This window comes from Epinephelus moara, chromosome 5 (genome assembly GCF_006386435.1).
Source record: "Epinephelus moara isolate mb chromosome 5, YSFRI_EMoa_1.0, whole genome shotgun sequence".
Classification (NCBI taxonomy): domain Eukaryota; kingdom Metazoa; phylum Chordata; class Actinopteri; order Perciformes; family Serranidae; genus Epinephelus; species Epinephelus moara.
Genome location: NC_065510.1, coordinates 40,454,591 through 40,474,464, shown reverse-complemented (window position 1 = coordinate 40,474,464; position 19,874 = coordinate 40,454,591). Strand labels below are relative to the sequence as shown.

Below are 19,874 nucleotides of genomic sequence, written 5' to 3'. Positions count from 1 at the left end.
ACCCCCACACTGCCTGAGGATCTTAAACAGAAAATCGAATTGGCTCCCGTTCTAACATAACACTCTTATGTATAGCTGCCATAACACTCTCGCATACAGGGCATGTGGGAGAGGGGCTAAAAAGACACAAAGCTGGCAGAAACCAAATGTAAATCTTTTGACCCCACACAGTATATGCCAGCATGCATCCAAGTGTGGGCGGAATGGCCTTGCTGAATGGAGAAATGTCATCGGTGTGTTATGTGTAATGGGGCATGCTGCATCAAGGAAAGAAAGTTAACACATAGCATGTACACACACTTGTGTGTGCAAACACATTCAGATCTGTGCCAGCAGGAGGAAAGATGACAATGTTTTAGCCACATGAGTAAAGAAAGAAAGAACCTGTCGACTGTGTTGCTGCAGCCAGATAGAGGTGTTTAACATATCAGGCGTGACAAAATGCTGTGGTTGGTGCAGTTACATTTATGTTGAAGCATCAGCCACACATGCTTTTGCCCAGACAGTGATTTTCTAGCACATTAAAATGCACACACTCAAAGAGTGGGTGAGGATAGACCAAGACCCATTGAGTGCATTATACTTGCCTTCCACACTTCACTATCAATCTTTCCGCCAAAATCACTCCACACCTGTTTCTACATACAGCGTTAAAACACACATGTACACACACAGTGGTGGGGCAAAGATTGGGGGTCAAAGGTGGGAGGGGAGCGAGGGAAGAAAGACAGAAGAGGGCTGTTAGCCAACTAGCTCACTCCACACAGAGTGCCTGTTGCAATAAGGAGCCACCCAGCAGAACATTTCTTCAATGAAAAGCTATCGATCCAGACTTGAAAATGTTTTCTCAAGTGTTTCCTGCTCCTATTGAACATTCACCTCACTGCTGAGAATCTATTGATTCTTGATTAGTAGAACATGAACAATACAGACATAGAGTGCAGCTGTTCGGACAGTGACATTATTTTCTGGATGATGGATCTGAAATGGATCCGACATTCAGCTCCAGTTATGTGCAAAGTCAGCAAAAAAACCAAGAAAAACATAAGAGTACCACCATGGGCAGATAATGAGACATGGGCCCCTGGGCACAGACATGCAGAAGTCCCCATCAGCTCTCATACAAAGGAACAAGACACATGGACTTCATTGTTGGTTTGCATCTCTCTATGGTTTTGCATCTCTTGAAGCAATTTTGTCTCTTTGTGGTTGTTTTGCCCCTTTGTGTGGTTGTGAGTGTCTTTGTCTCTTTACAGCGGTTCTTGGTCTCTTTGTGGTCATTTTGAGTCCCTTTGTAATTGTTTTGCACCTTGTTAAAATCATTGTATGTCTCTTTGTCGTTGCTTTGTGTCTCTTTGTAGTCATTTTGTGTCTCGTTGTCTTTTTCTGTTACTTTTTTAGTAACTTTGAGTCTTGTTGTAGTTGCTTTGTATCTCTTTGCAGTCATTTTGTGTGTCTTTGTTGTCATTTTGTGTCTCTCTGTAGTTGTTTTGCCCCTTCTTGTACTCGTTGAAAGTCTGTTCGTGTTGTTTTGCAGCTGTTTAGCACCTCTTTGCAGTCTTTCTGTGTGTCTTTGTCGTTATTTTGCCCCTTTTGATGAGAGTCTCTTTGTAGCTGTTTTGCATCTCTCTGTGGTAATTTCCAGTCTCTTCCAGGTTGGTTATATCTCTCTTCAAGTGAGATTTTGTAGGTGAAGGCCAGGGGGGCCCCTAACACTTTGGGCCTCTGGGCCATTCAGTAATCCATCCATGAGTATCACTATAACTATGACAGAAAAAGTACCAGTAAAGACAAACTATTAATCAAACGTCAATGATGTTACACTGTCCTGTGTGCTGAAGTACAAAGCCAAAACAAATGAAAACATGTCACTGTCCAAAAACTTACAGACTGCACTGTATGTCACACAAGTAGACATACCTATACAGTAATATACACACACATACTGATGCTATAGGTATCTTTTTTGTTGTATCTGTGTGTAGGGCTGGGTATCATTTAAAAGAATTTGACAGCAAGACTCCAATGCCAGCACCCTTAAAGGGCCAGTGTGTAAAATGGGTTGAAAACAGTGACATCAGTGGTCAAATTCTAGATTGCAGGACTCACTCGCTCACCCCTCCCATCGGGTAAATGACGGTGGCCTCGTAGGGACAAAAAGCCTTGCGCACGAGTTTTTCAGGAGTAGGTCTATCTAGCGACGAGGTGAATGTTTATTTAGAAATCTAAACCATGTTACGATATTGTAATGGATCACTCACGAGCAGGACACCAGAGGAGCGTTCGGGGAAAAGGCCAGTTTATTTGAGCACTCCAAAAACTCTGGTAACACTCCATTTATTTGAGCACTCCAAAAACTCTGGTAACACTCCAGGGGATAAAAGACTCCGTCCCAAACTCTGACTCTTCTAGCGTAACACACACACTTCATAACTTTACGCACATACTCGTTTACAATACCGAGTGGGGACCCCCTCCCCTCTCTGCTCCACCAACCTCCAGCCCGCACACTGACTGACAGCGTAGCCNCTATCGACGAACTACTAACACTCTCTGCTGTTTCCTCCTCCTTCTTCCTTCCGCTGTCTTAGTTGGTTTATTTATACACGCGAAACGCGTTGTCTGGCTGGCTGGATTGTCCGTTCAGGCTGCCTTACATACATGGCGGCGCAAGATGGCGACCTCTCTAAAGCAAGGCCCTTGCTATATATATATATATAAAAGCATAATTATAAGGCTACGAAAACCAAACAAATTTTATTTTATAGCGATTATACACTTGTATAAACATATTAATGGGTAGAATATTCAGATTCAGATTCAGACTGACAATAAACCATGCCAAATATTACACACTGGCCCTTTAAAGTGATACTGATACCAATAGAGTACTTCATATTTTTCTGCTTCAGTCAGTACCCATCATGTGAATGGAAGCATTCAGTTGTGTAAAATACCATCTTGACACGCTAAACTGCTAACTCGCTGTGCTCAACTTCACCACACCACAAACTGTATGGGTTATAGCTGCTGCAGCAGTGGGCCAATCACGTCACATTAAATTGCAGAATGCTTGCAGTGATTGGCTGTGAGCAGAACCATACAAATAGCATTTTTTTGGATCTGGGTACAAATGAATCAAATGCAGATATTTTTTGACCGGAGAAGTTTTGATACTCTTGGTGCTGGCTTATTTCTGTTGATACCTTAAAGGTAACAAGTACCGATACCTAGCCCTATTGTGCTACACATACACAGACAGGAAGATATAAAAGCACAACTCAAGGCTTTTGAGCCAAAAGAGAACAAGGAGAGTGGCAGGCAAGGAAGATAGAAACATGAAAAGTTTTGAAGTAGCCTACCTTTTCCTCATCTTCGAGATGCTGTGAGCGACCCTCTGGATCGGGCACCCCCTGTAGAGATGTGGACCGAGGCTACGGAGAGAGAGAAAGGGAGACAAAGAGAGATCAAGGATCAAAAAATGACTAAAATTACCGTAGTGAGAATTCATCCACCATATTAGTCTATCTGCCATTTTGGCTCTGGTGTCACTAGCTAATAGTCGAGTAGACTGCAGGTCAGTGGCTCCAGATAGATGTGCCAGGATCTCATTCTGGCACATCTATCTGTCAACATCAGTCCATTCTCACTGGATCAATATTTTATCTACACCATGCTCCTCTCTATCAATCTCCTTTCCTCTCTCCGCTTCCCTCCATCATTCTGCATGATTGACTGATTGATTGACTCGGTGTTCTTGTATTCCTGTGTTCTGCTGCTAGACTGCAGTATTGATGGTCCTTTCTGTGTCTCACTCTCTTTACCCGGCTGTCTTGTTGCATAATTCTGCCAATCCTCCACTACTCTCAGTCAGGACTACAGAAAAACAATTAGACACATATATTGTCCAGTCTAGATGGACCATATGGAGGCTTAAAATAGATTTGTACAAAATGTGCAGAATACCACAGACAGTAGGTACAATGAAACAGAAAAAAAACATTTGGTGGATACTTACAAAGTAGCAGCTGTTGACAAATCCACATGTGGTGAGGGTGGGCTCGTGAGTGGAGAGAGGCTCCACTGAGCTGTCAGAGGTGGTGCTGCCTGAACGAGTTGATGCCCTGAAGAAGACCTCTGCCTGGCACGACTACAGAGATACACACAATAGATTTAGGAATGAAGGATCTATAGTCAGACTGTCGTATTAGACTGCATTTCTTTTAGCTAGGCATAATTAATAGAGTGGCAACAGATTGTACAATATCCACACATGTGAAAAGCCACTCTAATATTAATTTTCTGCTATGTGCTGTTTTTTTTTCCAGTGGTACCATCCTGATCATGTGTACAGACATGTGTGCATGTGTATCGTGGCTCCAACACTTTTTTCTGGCAATGTATTTTAGGAGTTCTGATAATTATATGTGTGTATAGTGACTGGGAGACACTACACCGTATAAGTGTGAAGTTACTGAAAATTTTTTCCAACTAGAATTGCTGCCTTGCGGTTGTATGCCTCTGTGCATGAGTCAAATCGCACTTACAGTTAACATCCATGTCTGTGAAAACGTGGAAACTTAACACACAGAAAATGTTATCACTTCATTTTATCCTATTAGACATTTGTGTCAATTTTTGTCATACTTGGTGTATGATCTCTTGAGTTATGGCCAACAACATGTTTTGGGAGATCACAGTATGTTTGACCCTTTGACCACCAGATTCTAATCAGTTTCTTCTTGGGTCCAAGTGGACGTTTGTGCCAGATTTGAAGAAATTCAATCAAGGTGTTCGTGAGATATCACGAATCCTGGAAGTTCAAATCTGTGAATATCTTTACAGCTTTACCGAACTGCAAAGATTTCACTGAGCTAACTTTGACAACATTGTTTGAAAGTGACAGCTGGTGACATAAAACTGTGTTTAAACACTGAATGGCAGTGAAAAGGAGACTAATAATGACCACATCTGCTTTCTTTTGCGTTTATAGGGCTGGTACCCACTTTGCTACAGAAAAAAAGACGGCTCTTCTCTTCCTCTTTGGCAGTTTTGGCAGCGCCTTTCCCGGTGCACTGTGCTGATTACAATACAGTGCCACCACATTGGTGTAATGCCACAATTACAAATGACAAAAATCAACTAATACCACTTTTCCACCAAATTAGCACTGGTTCAGGTTCAGGATTCTTGAAACCTTGGTGCTATCTCGCGAAACAACGTGTATTTCCACCAGTTTTGAGCCGTACCATTGTTATCATGAACCCTCAGCGGAGGGTGTTGCACAATGTGAAATGAAAGTAAACAGTAGTAGCGGGAAATCGGATCGCATCGGTTACCTGCAAGCTTTTGTTCTGTTTTTACTGATATTTGTTTTTACCCAAAAAACAAGCATGGACCAACTAATGATGATGAGAAGACAGTTTTTTACTTTACTTCTCCATCCTCTCTCTCCAACCTGTAGAATCAGATACACTCATGGAGTTCATCACGGTTCACACGGGTTCAGGTCATGCAAAACCTGTCATTTTTTTTCACTACAGCTGGGAACCAGCTCTTCAGGTTTTGAAGCAATTTATTTTTGGTCAAAATGCTCCCAACGGTTCATAATTAGGTGTGCAAACTGGAATCAAACCTGTTCCATGTAGGTGGAGTAGAGGTATAAGTGCGATGCTTGTTAGAAAATAGTGTTTTCCACGATGATATCCATCAGAGTTTTGTCAAGAGCCATAGGTGAAGATGAAATCTGACAGACAGGATACAGGACAAACTGCAGTTTTACTGATTCATGCTCATCAGAAGCTTCGATCTAGACTAATGACTATTTTAATTTTCAAACAAATAACAATAATATTCATTAATAGTTGCCTACTGTAACTGGCAAATGGAAGTTTATTTAATTCTGTGACTTTGTTATTTTTCCCATTGCTTCTCATCATCTCTTTACATTGTGAATGGACTGGAAAATGGAAACTATACTCCAACTCCAGTTTGAGGCTGACCGCTGCCAGACCGGCTAACAAACTGTTTGCCATCACTTAAACCATCTTGTGTGATCTCCGTTTAACAGAACAACTGCAGATGTACAATTACAGCAATAACAAAAAGGCAAATGCTCATGTGTGTCAGTTTGTTGTTCTGTCCCTCACCTCGTGGTCAGGAGTGGGTGAGGGGCTGAGTGAGCCCAGGGAGTGTTTACGTGGTGTGGAGGCTGTGTGGTCGCCCAGGGCCTGGGACTCTGTCTGTCCAGGGGGTGCTGGGCGGGTGGCAGGCCTCTCCCACTGGGTGGTGCCTGTAGGAATGTGCCAGTAGTAGATACCGGCCATGTCTGTGATCTTCTTCCATCCTGGAGGCAGGTCAGGGTCTGTCTGGAATGATTGTTCACTCCAGATATCTGGTGAAAAAACACACACACACATTTGGATGGTTTGTTGATATCAAAGGGGAAAAGGCACAAATACAATAAAGTGATAGACCTCTGTGACTGCACACAAACATAGAATATAAATGTTTCTTCCATACGGTCGATTTGGCCCCTGTTAAGTGGAAGTTAACCCTCCCAAACTCATATACTGAGTGATAATAACAGCTGACTGGGATTACCAGCATCTGCTGCAGCTGTCCTTTAACAATCCATGTCTTTCCACAGACAACAACTGGGTAAAACATGTTACATGCCGTTTTTATGTTCTGCAACACACCCACGCACATACCTTAAACATTTTTAAACATTTTGTAATAACAACTTCTAAATATACACAAAAATACACAGAGGCACAGGCAATCCCTCTCATATTTCCAACAGCGAAACATATATCAGATGCAGTCCAACTAGCAAGCCCAAAGCAGAATTTAAATATATTAAGATTTATGCAACATGACACAAATGAGGACTTATTATTCTCTAGCCCTCGTAATTGTATTAGCTTCTTCTCTGAACCCAAACAAATCTGCTCTCTCATTTCCATGGGTGTATGATCTGTTATGGCTTCTTTAATTTACTGTTTTTATCAGCTCATAAATCAGAAGTTATGTCACAGATACAAGATTTATAATCTAGAAATGGGTGGAGTAACCAGCTGCCCGGGATGATGCCACATGCCTGATCATCTCAAATATTCATGCCAACACAACAACAACTCCCCCTGCTAAAACAAGAAATGCTTTCTATGCAGAGCAGAGCACTCACGTTAGATAGAGGTCAAAGAGACTTCTCTGGAAAACCTCTAACACTGAAATCAAAACATTAGAAATGGAAATGATTTCAGGAGGCAACAAAAACAGAGCCAGGCACATCATTTGCACCATTTCTTTTTTAAGATATGCACCAGGTCTGCAGCTGTACAGGTTGCTGCAAATAAATCAGCCTCGAGTCTTAATTTGAGTACATCTCTTCTTTTTCTGTACATTACAAAGTTAATGACATGTTGCCAGTGATGGAAATGAAAGCACTAAATGCTGCAATCTCAATTTATGCTGCATGTCTCACTTTGACAGTGAAGCTTAACTTTTGGCAGTGTGGGTGATGAATCGTTCATCCCTGTTGTTTATTTGTTTTATATTTACTTAGTATACATATGTGGAAACAGCATAATTATTAACTTATACACTAAAAGTTACATAACTCCATGGACTACTTAATATAGTGGAAGGACAGGAAATATTCATCTTAAAATGAAATTAATATATTCCTGCACAAACTATTAGCTCTGGTCTAGAAGGCACATGGCACTTACTGTAATTCAAAAACCAGAAAAACACTAAAGGTTGATTAACTTAGACGTATTGGCTCAGCACGTATGGATTCACATAAAATTTAGACTTCCCTTCCCTAACAGAACACCGTAGCAGCATATAGAGCAGATGGCTGTTACCATAATTTATTTGACGGTGATAGAATGTAGAGGAAATACAGCATTTGCCTTGAAAACACCCACACACACACACGCACGCACGCACGCACGCACACACAGGTCCTGTGTGGTGATGGAGTCAGAATACTAATGCTGTATTTCTACTGCATGATACGGCTCGGCTTGAATCACTGTTGGTACCAGGTACTTTTCTTGATTTTGTTTTCCACTACAGACAGTACCCTGTCCATGCAGGTGGGATTCTTGATGACCGTTAAAGCAACGCCATGTAAAACTCATGTGAAACTGGTAAGGCTGGAAACTTCTGGTCGGCTGGTCCATTGGTTGATTGATATGCTCATGTTCGATCGAATTCTCATTGGTCAGATGGCCGGTGGTGTTCTGGTGCTGGTTTTCTTTTCCACGCTGTTGTTAGACACTTGTATTTGTCCTTTGTGATGGCTGGTCTTTGTCCCACTCCTTCTCCACACGAGCGCAGCATTTTACACTAAGTTAAACATTTTCCAACTCTCATCTTTAATCGAAAACAGATAAATAATCACCAAAGACATTCAATGTCAGATTTAAGTCTCCAAAAAGACGCTGCAGTTCAAGACTGGATTATAAATTCCTGAAACAGATACGATCATACTGGAGCCATTGTTGGAGCGGTAGGATGGCTAACTCCTTAGCTCCTGAGCTAAAAATAGCGACTGTCTCTCTGGCATTCAGCATTACAGAGATATTTAACATAAATAATGTTATGTCGTATATGACATCGTCAACCCAAGTTTACTTCTATAAGGTCCAGGTTGTCAGATTTTTCAGTCCCGTTCAACATTTAGTGATGAAACAGACTTGCACACACAGCTCAGGTGGAAAAGCGTTACAGTGCGCAGTTTATTTTCAGGTAATATTACACTTGAGATCACATTTATCTTTTACTCGAGGCATTCCACCTGCCTGAACAGAGTTTACTTGCCCTGTGCTAGTGTTAATGTCGAGCCCTGTGACAGGAGAAAACAAACATGAAGGACACAACACTACCAGGTACAGTGCTCTCAGTGCACCATGGCGATTCAGTTAATCTAGAAATAAAGTGCAGATAATCTTCCCCCATCGACCAATTGATTTCGGTCCTTGAATACAGCCCTAGAAACCATGCTTAACTAAAGACTGATGACTTTCTCCCTGATGACTTTTATATGTATATATATATATACATATAAAATCACATTTTCACATCACTGTATCACCGTTTAGACTAATCAGATGTTTGTAAAGTCTATAAACACAACGATTGAACAAACATTACTATTTCTTAGCCGTTAGCAGTATCTGTAATAGGTAATAACTCATTAAACGGTCCGTGAAAAAAATATTTTTTCCAGCGGATATCTTAGTTACAACATGACTGAGCTAGCAAAGCAGTTTTGTGTTGCTATGTGTGGTATTTATTCAGTTTTGGGAAATCACGATGTCTAGAAAGCATCAGTTGACAGGGACAGCTAACACTAGCAGCAAAGCTAACATCTGGACGTCATCTGTTAAAAGCCTCCCGTTGTCGGATACGACATGAAACTACTCCAGTTAGCTCAATAATGTTGTAACTAAGACATCCGCTGGAAAAAATATTTTCTTCACGGATGAGCACACATTTGATAAAACGGAGTTTAATCTCTCGGCATCCATTTTCAAGCTCTCTGTGTGTTTGTTTCCTTGTGGTCGAGAAAAGGGGGAGTGCACATTTCCGAGAAGGCGTGTCCTTTTCAAAAATGCAAGAGGCGTTACTTTGTTGCCGGCCGTTTTCGCCGGTGTGTTAAACACACTTTAGAAAGGAGTGTCCCCAGACTATCAGAAGGCGGAGATCTCTGATTGTCTGGTGGCGAGACTATAGAAACCATGGTGACATCATTTTAGTGTGACACAACCTATGTTGCTCCATCCTGCTCTCACTTGATCTTTTCTTCTGCAACCGATTAGAGGAATGTCTATGCTTCGTCAGTTGACCACTGTGTGGTTCTGGGTCAAGTGAATAAAAATGTTGCCATCACTACTGTCATTTGCTTCACTTATAAAAATGGTGGGTTCGTGCAGGATGTCCCGCGTTGCGCTTATTTCTGCTGAAATCGGCTCAGCTCGCTTGGAACTTCAACCAAGCAGGTGCCAAAAGAAGTACCAGGTATAACCCACACCTTTTGTTAATGGAAAACTCCCCCCAAAAACACGTGCCAAAGCAAGTTTAGTCGAGCCGTGCCGCACCATGCAGTGGAAATGCAGCTTTATATCACTGTGTCTTCTGTCCCTCTTGTATTGGTACTACATGTCTTCTCATCTGAAGGTTGCAGTTTCCTGGCAGTCAAGCCAGCTGATGCACACACACATAGAACAATTGATGGCTTCTTTGTGTGTGTGAAGTTGATGTAGTGGCAAAGGTAGTAAAGACGATACGAAACTGCATTAGGTGGTGTAGCAACTCATAAAGGTGATATAGGCTCCAAGGGACTGGTCAGCTGGTGCCGTGTGTGTGTGTGTGTGTGTGTGTGTGTGTGTGTGTGTGTGTGTGTATGTATGTGTCTATGTGTCGATGTATGTGATTGCACAAAGACTTCTCGAACTGCTGACCATGCTGATGAAACACAGCCCATGGGCCTGTCGCCACGACAGCAGGCCATATGTCATCATGACGACTGGGTTGGTCCAGATTAAGATGGAATTCAGACACAGACATACACACACAGACACAGACACAGACACAGACACACACACACACACACACACACACACACACTTATTAAGACTTTGTTTATTTAATAAAACACAGATCACCCACAAAGCTAAGCAAAATGCGCACACACGTTCTTGGGGGAGCAGACATCCCTTGGGGTTTGCGACTGTGCTTTAGAGCAAGGAGCTGTGAAGCTTTGCCTTCTGGGAGTTGCAGTCTTTTATGAGCAAAAAAATAGGTCAGAGCAAATAAAAAACTACAACAGAGGGAACCTGAGTGTCTATGCCTGCTGTGAGCGAGAGGGAAGATGGTGACTCACAGAATGGGTGCCAGTATGAGATGAACAGACTGCTGGATGTGGATTAAAGCATGTACGTACACAAGGAAAAGAGAGAGAGAGGGAGAGCTCAGGCTTTTTTAGTGCTCTGCCTAGCTTGGCTCGAATGGAATATCGTGCCTCGAAGTTGGCAGTGTCACCCACTGCGAGCACCGTGGCAAGTGTGGAATTAGAGGGAAAAGCTTTAGCATGCTAACACTGAGGCTAAGAACTGGCATGCACCTATGCAGCATGTGGAAATGGGCCACAGCAGAGCTACGTAGCAGTTAGCCTGTGATAGCCTCGGTTAGCATGCAGCTCCATGCCAGAGTAGAGTTGAGCGGAGGGGGGAGGGGAGAGCAGTGAGCTTGTGGAGCAAAACACATACACATGCTCTGTCAAACGACACCACACAAACATCCCACCACGACAAGACTGACACACACATTCACTCACAACACACACACAAATACAGCATGCACGGATCAGACTCCTGTTGCAGAGATTTAGAGAACGATACCATTACAGAGACAAACTTCTTCCCTGTGTTGGCACATATACCCATGCCTGTGCACACACAGACACACACACTCAGACAGCGTTCAAACTCTAACCCCACACTGTAGTTTCCAGCCGACAGATGCACCTACCCTCGTAATTGACAATCACAATGGCCAGCATGTAGTCTTTCCCCAGCATCATAGTTAGCTAGCTGCCTCTCATACAGCAAAACCCAGTGCTGTAACCAAACAGAGAACCCCAGACAGAGATAGAATGAGAGAGAGAGAGGGAGGGAGGACAGAGGACAGAGGAGAGAGGGGGGGACACTGCAAGAGAGGGGAGGCAGAGAGGCACGGAGAACATGATGTGAAAAAGGAGGCAGAGAAGAGAGGGAGAAAAGAGTGAATGGAGGGGGAGTGCAAGCATGAGCAGAGAGAGACAGTGAGAGAGAGTGGGAGAGATGGAGGTTGTGTATCCCCTGCAGCTGAGCTATGTTTGCTGTTGTTGTCTCTCCTTCCTCTCTATCTGGAGCATCAGCAACATCAACAGCTCAAATAAGCCTGCCCTCCCTTTCCTGTCCTGAGACAAACACACACACAAGCAACATGGAAAGAACCTAAAAATCTGGCATCCTTATCAAATGTCTATGTTTATCACTCCCCCCCCTCCTTCCCACCTTCCCTGTAGCCTCTCTTGGTTGTCCTGGCAACCCCAGATCATCTTTCATTCAGTATCATATACAGTGGAGGTGCAAGGAGGAGGAGCAGGGATGTATACAGTAGGGCTGATGATGGGAGAAGACACAAGATGCCAAAATGAACACAGAATCTCACGTGCTGCACTTACCCACATTCAACTAGTGTTTCCTTGCTAGTGTTGAGGCCCAGACACACCAAACTGACTTCAGAGGAGTAGCGGCAATGAAAGTCGATTATTGCGTCGCTTCATGTTGCCGGTGTCTCAGCCAAATAGCTGCACATGAACATACCGTAAAGACTACAGCCAACAGCCAACAAGCACGTACGTTCTGCACCTGCGTGAGAGGAAATAACTCCCCACAGCAGCAGATGACGGTAGTCTAGATTCATGATTCAAAAAGGGAAACCAGAGGACTGTCATTATGCTAGTTAGCACATTAACAACACAATCCAATGCTGAATTGGAGTAATGGTGCAGGACACACTGCATCCACTAGGGCGACAGATCCACACCGATGGCCCAACATTGATGGACAGCCGACTGTCAGCGTGGTGTGTCAGGGCCGTTACAATGCATGCTGTTGTGTGAGAATGCAAAGGACCCCTTTAAATGACCTTCCTAAACCCAATATATGCGTGTGTGCATGTGTGTGTTTTGGCCCCTCTGTGTGAAAGCAGTGTCGTATTGGCCCTCTAACCCGCAACATCCACAGAGGAATCTGACACACACCTGGGAAAACAACATGGCTTTGTCAATATAAGAGAGAGAGAGAGAGAGAGAGAGAGGGGCAGAGAGAAGGGCGCCGCAGTATGGGTGACTGTGTGTTAGATATTGATAAATTCAACATGAATGATGCCAGAAGCATGATTAGTGACACTTCAGCAAATCCTCAGGGGACAATACGTCTTAACTAAAGACTGCAGTGCCGCCGACATCTACTTTTTGTCCCCCTTCCTCGGCTCATCAATACGCACACTGATCTACACAAAACATAAGGCTCTCCCATAAGAGAATTATTACGTTGGAATATAATTTTAGACAAGCAAGAGGAAATTAGGACACGGAAACACATGGAAAGTAAATTCTGACAAATTATGGACAAGCTGCTCGTAATCATACTTGCAGAGAAATGAAATACACAGATGCTCAGAGCCTTCGATTTGAAAGGGACAGTGAGTCATCAGAGAGCTGGAGGAGAAGCACTCTGGGAGAAAAAAGCAGCGACTCAATGCTCAACAGCTCAGAGCACTGCAACTATCACAGAGTGTGAGAGGATGGTTTACAGCTGAGCTCACGTCAGAGGTCGGGGCGGCTGCTTTAGAGGAGATGGATGTGTTTCATATGTCTTGCAACAAAGCACGAGGCAGAGAGTTTTAAGGGCCCAATTAAAGTGAACATCCAGATTTTTACATAACGCTGACAAAGAAATACAAAGACTTTAACGGACCTTATGCAGAGGTAGGCAACAAGCAAGTTTAAGAAAGTAGAGGCCCACGACAGGAGGTGATGACTCAGAGGAATTAACTTCAGTTAAAAATTCCACCCTAAAGTTCTGCATTACTGTACGCACTGTATCATCAAACAGTGTGGAAAAACAATGAGCATAGTCATCCTCAATTCAAGGTAATTACACTGATAAATAATGAGATATTTAATGAAGTTAAGACATATTTGTGTTCTCAGAAGATCAAAAGATAGAACCGATTCCTAATAACTGTACAGTAACTTCATTTTACAGCTCAAACAATTAGTTGATTAATAGACTTAGGCTCAGGCTAGTTTTTGAACTGTCAAGAAATTTGACGACATCACTTTGGGATTAAAGGTATATTATGCAAGATTTTACAAAAAAAAAAAAAGTATAGACTCCTACAAAAATGATCCCTCTCAATCATCATTTATGACCTACTAGAAGTGTGTGGCTGTGTTTTTTATCTGCAGAGACTCTGCCTGTATTTTCTTATTTTCTTCTTGTTTTGTTAGAAGCGAGACGTTTATAGGCGTGAAACCCCTGAGCAGTGTGCAGGCGAGGTCGGGACTTTATAAAAAGGTAGTGACCAAGTAGTAACAACCGGCATCAGGACTCAAGGCCCAAAAACCCTCAAATATAACAAGGTGAAGCATCAGGCAGACAAAGCTCAACTCAAAACATCTCACTGACTTTTTCACTGTCAAGCACTTGCGGAAAGGATGAAGAGTGGCACAGAGCTAACCTGGTGCCAGCAGTTAGCTTAGTTAGCTAGCTAAAGTATCAACTTTTCCATTACAACAAATATAACATTTCTACAACAAGCAGGGTAGGGAGGAGGGCCCAAGTTTAAATGTTGGGTGCTTAAAAATGTTAACCGACAATCCCTGCATAGCACACTTTAAGAAAGTTCTGAGGGGCGTTAGCATACCTCAGTATTTCTTTTACATTTCATAGATCAAGTTTAGATGAAAAATAATAACCATGAGTTACATCTAAATATAGGTATAGGGACAGTTTTGGGTCTAGACACATATTCTGAAAAAGATGAATTTCGTGCTAAGCTGTTACAACGTCTCATGAAAATAGTCCACTACCATTCCAGTTCACATGCAATCGTGCATACTCTGATTAACATACCCTATAATGTTGTTTATCAGATCAAAATATGGCCACTTGAGCCATTTTGCGTCTTTGCATCACAACAGGACTTTTTCAAAGTTTTCCACTGATGGCAAACTTGTTTGGCTGCACAAACACAGCCTCCCTCTTTCATTCCTTCAACCACCTCCTTGAAAGGTCAGCAATGCAGTATTTGCACATTTCCAAAAACCTATTGATAGCCAAGTGTTTCTAAATGTTTACAATAAGGTGTGTTTCTCCTTCAGACCAGAAACATGGGCTTTTCTTTTGGACATAAATCACGACTACAGCCTTGCAAACTGTTGGCTTGTTGGTTTCCGTAAAATACCCAGAGCTGCCCGTAAACAGATAAGAGGCCGTGTGCTGCAAACTGCGGTAAAAACCCCAACTGAGACGCATAATTTAAATGTGCTGTATACATGTCCAAAGAATGCTCCTAAAGCCAGAATAATACCAGCATATCGCACATCTTAATCTGACAATGCTACATGGAATATGCTGTTTACATGATCCCTACCAAATTTTCAGATTCTGAATGATAGTGGAACATCAGTGTGCATATAAACACAGTCATTGTATGCCCATCAAGATGGGTTGGTTAGAACATCATTCAAACGTGTAACACTAAATGAACTGAACTGCATGTTGCACCAACAGACCTATGGACAGAAGTGGGATGCAAACCTAAGCTTTTCTGATGGCACCCATAGGAACAGGTACATATGGAAATGCTCAGCTGTAATGCTGTCTACATGTGTGTGTCCAAACTGTGTCCTGCAGTCAATATCTGCAGATCGCAAATGCTTATATTCTCAGAAAAAGAATGATGAAAACCAAAACTAGGAAGGGACAATACAGAGGATTACTGGGAGCTAAAGCCTCTCTCTTGAGTATCAGCTCTAGAGGAAAAAAAAAACAAAGACAAAGTGAGAGACACTGGCAGCTACAGATTTTGTATCAACTCACAACTAGCCTTCAAGCCCTTCTCACGCACATTCAGGACACAGCATGAAACAGGACGCAGCTGATCTAGCTAGCTAACCACCCATGAGGTTACAAGGGCACTTCCTGTCCCAGAGGGATTCTGGGAGATTTACTGGAGGCTGGAGTGTTTGTTATTCTGTTCCAGCAATGTCTGAGTTCTGCACACGCACACACACACACATACTTGGGTCACCATAAATGGAAACATGTCATCAGCAGAGAGGACGGTGAAACCACCACATAGCACACAAGAGAAAAACATCACACACCAGAGGAGCTGACACACACTCACATGAAAACTATGCCAAACATCAGCAAATGACAGTGGCTGTGAAGTGTACTTCTGCAGTATGTGTTGTGTGTGTTAATGTGTGTACCTGTCTCCTCTGGAGAGTTGCTCTCCTGGGACAATGTGGTCCAACTCAACTCTTCATCACTGGGGTTCAGATTCTGGATGCGGTTCAAAGCACAGTCTGTCTTTGCCCCAGTCCTTCTGTCCTTCTTCGTCTCTGGAGAGGAGGAGGAAGAGGAGGAGCAGGAGGCCACAGAGAGCAGGGGGGTGTCCTCTGGGCTGGCTTGCTTAGGTGGGGAGGGAGGAGGAGGCACCGGAGAGTCCTTGCTTGATTTGAGGAGCTTGAGGTTGGAGTGGAGGTCAGAGATGAGCTCCAGACCTGAAGAAACTTTGTGGTTCTTCACAGGAGACTCACTTTTTATCATCAGTAAAGGTTTCTTCTCCTCGTCTTCCTGCTCCTCCTCTGCTACCTCGTCCCCATCTTCCTCAGTCTTCATCTTTGACATCATTTCTTTCTCAGACAGAATGCTGATGTCATCGCTCTCCTCAGCCTCATTGTTCAAGTCAAAGCCTGAATCTGTCGAGTTGCCGTTCAGTTTTAGCTCCGTAGTCATGTTAATGTTACAGTCTATGTCTGATTCAGTTTTCTGCTCGGGCTGTGCGTCAGTGTCTGTGTCTGAGTGCAGTTCAACATCTTGCTCGATGACATCATCCTCTTGATCATTATTGGTGAGAGTGTGACTGTCATCCTCCTCAGCTGTGTTGACATTGAGGTCATCTGCTGTACTCTCTGACTCCAGGTCCGTCAAGTCAGAGCCGGTTGTGTTTTTGTTGTGATCCTGACCGGCCTTGCGGAGCTGGTTCACTCCGTTCTTGGCTAATTTGGGATTGTTGGGGGTTAAAGACTGTGACGGGGATGATGGGGATGATGAAGATGGGGCTGCCTCTCCGAGACCCATGGCAGCCTGGATACTGGTAAGTGCATACTTTTTGCGACACTTGGGAGGCGTGGCGGAGCCCTGTTTGACGACATCACTGCTCAACAGCTGGTTGTGTGAAGAGCGGAGGCTGAGTGAGGTGGGAGGCGTGGCAGCGGGGCCGTTACGATTGGTCACATCTACTGACATCATCATGGCACAAGACAGATCACCTGAAAGAGGAAGACCGGGGGAACAGGAAGTGAATACATTAAAATCCACACATGCATTTATGTTAACACAATATACTGTAACTCTGTAAAAATTAACAGACCATTTTCTGCCTAAAAAACGAATACAATATTATATCAAGTTAAACATGTAACGTAAATAAAGAACTGCTATGGCATCAGATGGACTATTAACATATTTTTTTTATCAAACTGTAAATGAGTATGCAAATATTCATGACTGGCTCACTGCATGGGGAGAATTACAAAACAGGGGCCTCATCACAGAAACTTTCTGAGTTTCAAATCCTATCCTATCTCAGTTTAGAATGACATTTATGATTTTTGATATTACAGAAACATGTTTCCTAATTGACGTTTGCTAAGCCCCGTCCCTTTGTGATTGTCCATAAAGTTGTTGGAGCTAGCATGGAGCCCACACTGCTACTAACTGTGCTATCTGTAAATAGATAGAAATATATAATTTCAGCTCATCCTAAGGTAACGAAAACCAGCGGTTCTTAGTTTAAAGTAATTATAAACTTATGAAACATTACATTTCTGCTTATAGATGCCTCTAAATTCTACACACCGGACCTTTAAGGTAGGCAGGCAATTATGATACTTTTCTGTAATGAGGCCCCTGATGTGCAAGTTTATAATCATTAAAGGTGCAAAACGCCTGCGGAAAGAAATATATCCGGGCATGCAAAATATGCAGTGTTTACTATTAATATTTAATCTTAATTGAAAAAATGCTACAATAGTTGATAACAATGATGCAGCCTGGGGCTGTTTTTCTTTTAGTTTGGTTCGTACATTGATAGAAACCTAATTAATCATACCAGAGCCTTAATCAGACAGAGGTCAACTCAAGTCTGCTGAATGTATTAAAACATCCTTAAAAAGGTCCAGTAATATTCTGTCTTTCTTGGGAACAAAACCTATGAAAAGACCAAAGCAACTAACAACTACTATTGTCTGCGTAGCTAAAGCATGATGCTGTGTATAGTAGTGTTTTCCTCCTGGTTTCTGGTGCTGTGAATATTAATGAATGCACCAAATCCTCAACTGAAAGTAGTACCCAACAAATACATGATTTAGTCCTGTTTGAGCATTGGTTGCTAAAGACTACATTACCCAGCTGTTGTAGGAAAACCACAGACAGGGCAGGAAGGCTAGAATGTATTGAGATTGAGAAGGACAGATGCAGCGCTGGTTTTGGCCTTTTCAAGGGATTTGTTGACATTAACAAAAATACAGACTACTGGCAGGCGTATCCTTTACATTCCTGAGAGATATTACTGCAGAGCAGGGATGGGGAACCACTCAGCATGAAGAGGTACGATTATAGAGGTTTTCATTCCTACTGAACGCTAAACACAGCATGCGTGAAAGCATGTTTGTGTGTGTGTCTGTGTGTTGTACCTGACAGGAGGTCAGTCAAAGACTGGCGCTGGTCACGGCTCAGGGTTCAGTAGACTCAGCTGCAGATCTGAACACAACAGAGGGAAAAAGAAGTAAAAGAATGATCAGACGAAGAATGCAAAGAATCCTGAAAACTTCTCGGGTTGCCCTCGGAGACCACATTCATCCATGTAGAACCCAACTACAGCTGGTTTCTATGGAGACGGCATAACACTGAAAGGCAGTGAGGGGACTCTAAACACCATCAAAATCATAGAAATTATAAAAGAGGCATTCAGGAGTGATACACAAAGAAGTAGTCAATTCATAGGGATTGTTTGTTTGGTGAGGAACTGTTCCTCGTGTTAATGCACATCAACTATACCACATGATCGACCACTGAATGCACAGAAGAAAGGGTTTTCCCTGTTCATCAAATTCTAAGGTGGCTTTCCAGAGTATTTTTGTATTTTGTATTTATTTACATTGCATTTCCTGTTTAACAGTGAAGCTACGGCGGTACTTAACACATGGAGGGCACACAGCACACAGAAAGGTGTTGCCTATCTGGATATGATATAATGTCTTCTGTAAGTTTTAATCAATCAGTCGTTTATTATGGACCAGTCAGTGGAATTTGTTTTCAGTACAGCGTGGTGGGTAAGCTCAATACATATCAGTGTCATTTACAGACAAAATAACATCACATCACATTAGTCACATGACATTACAAGACAAAATTCACACACAATATGCATGACTGACATGAAGTTCCAGTGCAGTATGACTGTCAGTCAGTGCGTTTACATGCACAGTTAAGTCGAGCTATGATTATAGCTCAACTAGGGCATTAAATTGGACTACTGTCCTTGTCCCAGTATACAAGCACGGGAGGGGAATCGATTTATTGATCTAAGTATGTCTGACTCCGCTACAATAAGTGGTGATATGCCCCCTTTCAGCTTGTTAGTATTGGACATTTTTCGGGTTGGCTTATTACATCACAGACCAAACAATCAACCAACAAGTTAGCTATGGTTAGCTAGCAGCAAACTTGTACCATGGTAGACAACTTTACGGCTCTGTACATTTCATCCGTCCAAAAATGCATGGCTCTGGATGTAGATTCCGCCATGTTATTACCTGCTTCTTCTTCTGTTTGAAAATGTTTCGCATTTAATGCTTTTGACAACGCCTTGGCCGGTTTGGGTCTGACTGACTGTTTACATGCGGAAGTAATTTGACTCCCAGTCTCATTATCTGAGTGTGTTAGTCCGACTTTGAGAAATTCGATTCGGTACGATTTCAGTCAGGCTTACGTGTTTACATGTATAAA

The 19,874-nt window shown here is 42.7% G+C and overlaps 1 protein-coding gene across 6 annotated transcripts in view; it reads right to left on the bottom strand.

Moving 5' to 3' along the window:
- Positions 1–19,874, bottom strand: part of LOC126390174 (amyloid beta precursor protein binding family B member 2-like) — a 71,842-nt gene that overhangs the window by 25,203 nt on the left and 26,765 nt on the right. For 5 of the 6 annotated variants that reach the window (XM_050044338.1, XM_050044342.1, XM_050044339.1 and 2 more), the window contains exons 3-8: positions 18,560–18,626; positions 16,070–17,134; positions 6,150–6,394; positions 4,019–4,150; positions 3,363–3,434; positions 588–638 (exon numbers count right to left, since the gene is read on the bottom strand). In XM_050044338.1, coding sequence (XP_049900295.1) covers positions 588–638; positions 3,363–3,434; positions 4,019–4,150; positions 6,150–6,394; positions 16,070–17,117 — 1,548 coding nt within the window. In that variant the 5' untranslated portion in view covers positions 17,118–17,134; positions 18,560–18,626. The remainder of the gene's footprint in view (positions 1–587; positions 639–3,362; positions 3,435–4,018; positions 4,151–6,149; positions 6,395–16,069; positions 17,135–18,559; positions 18,627–19,874) is intronic. The other variant, XM_050044343.1, reaches the window with a different exon arrangement.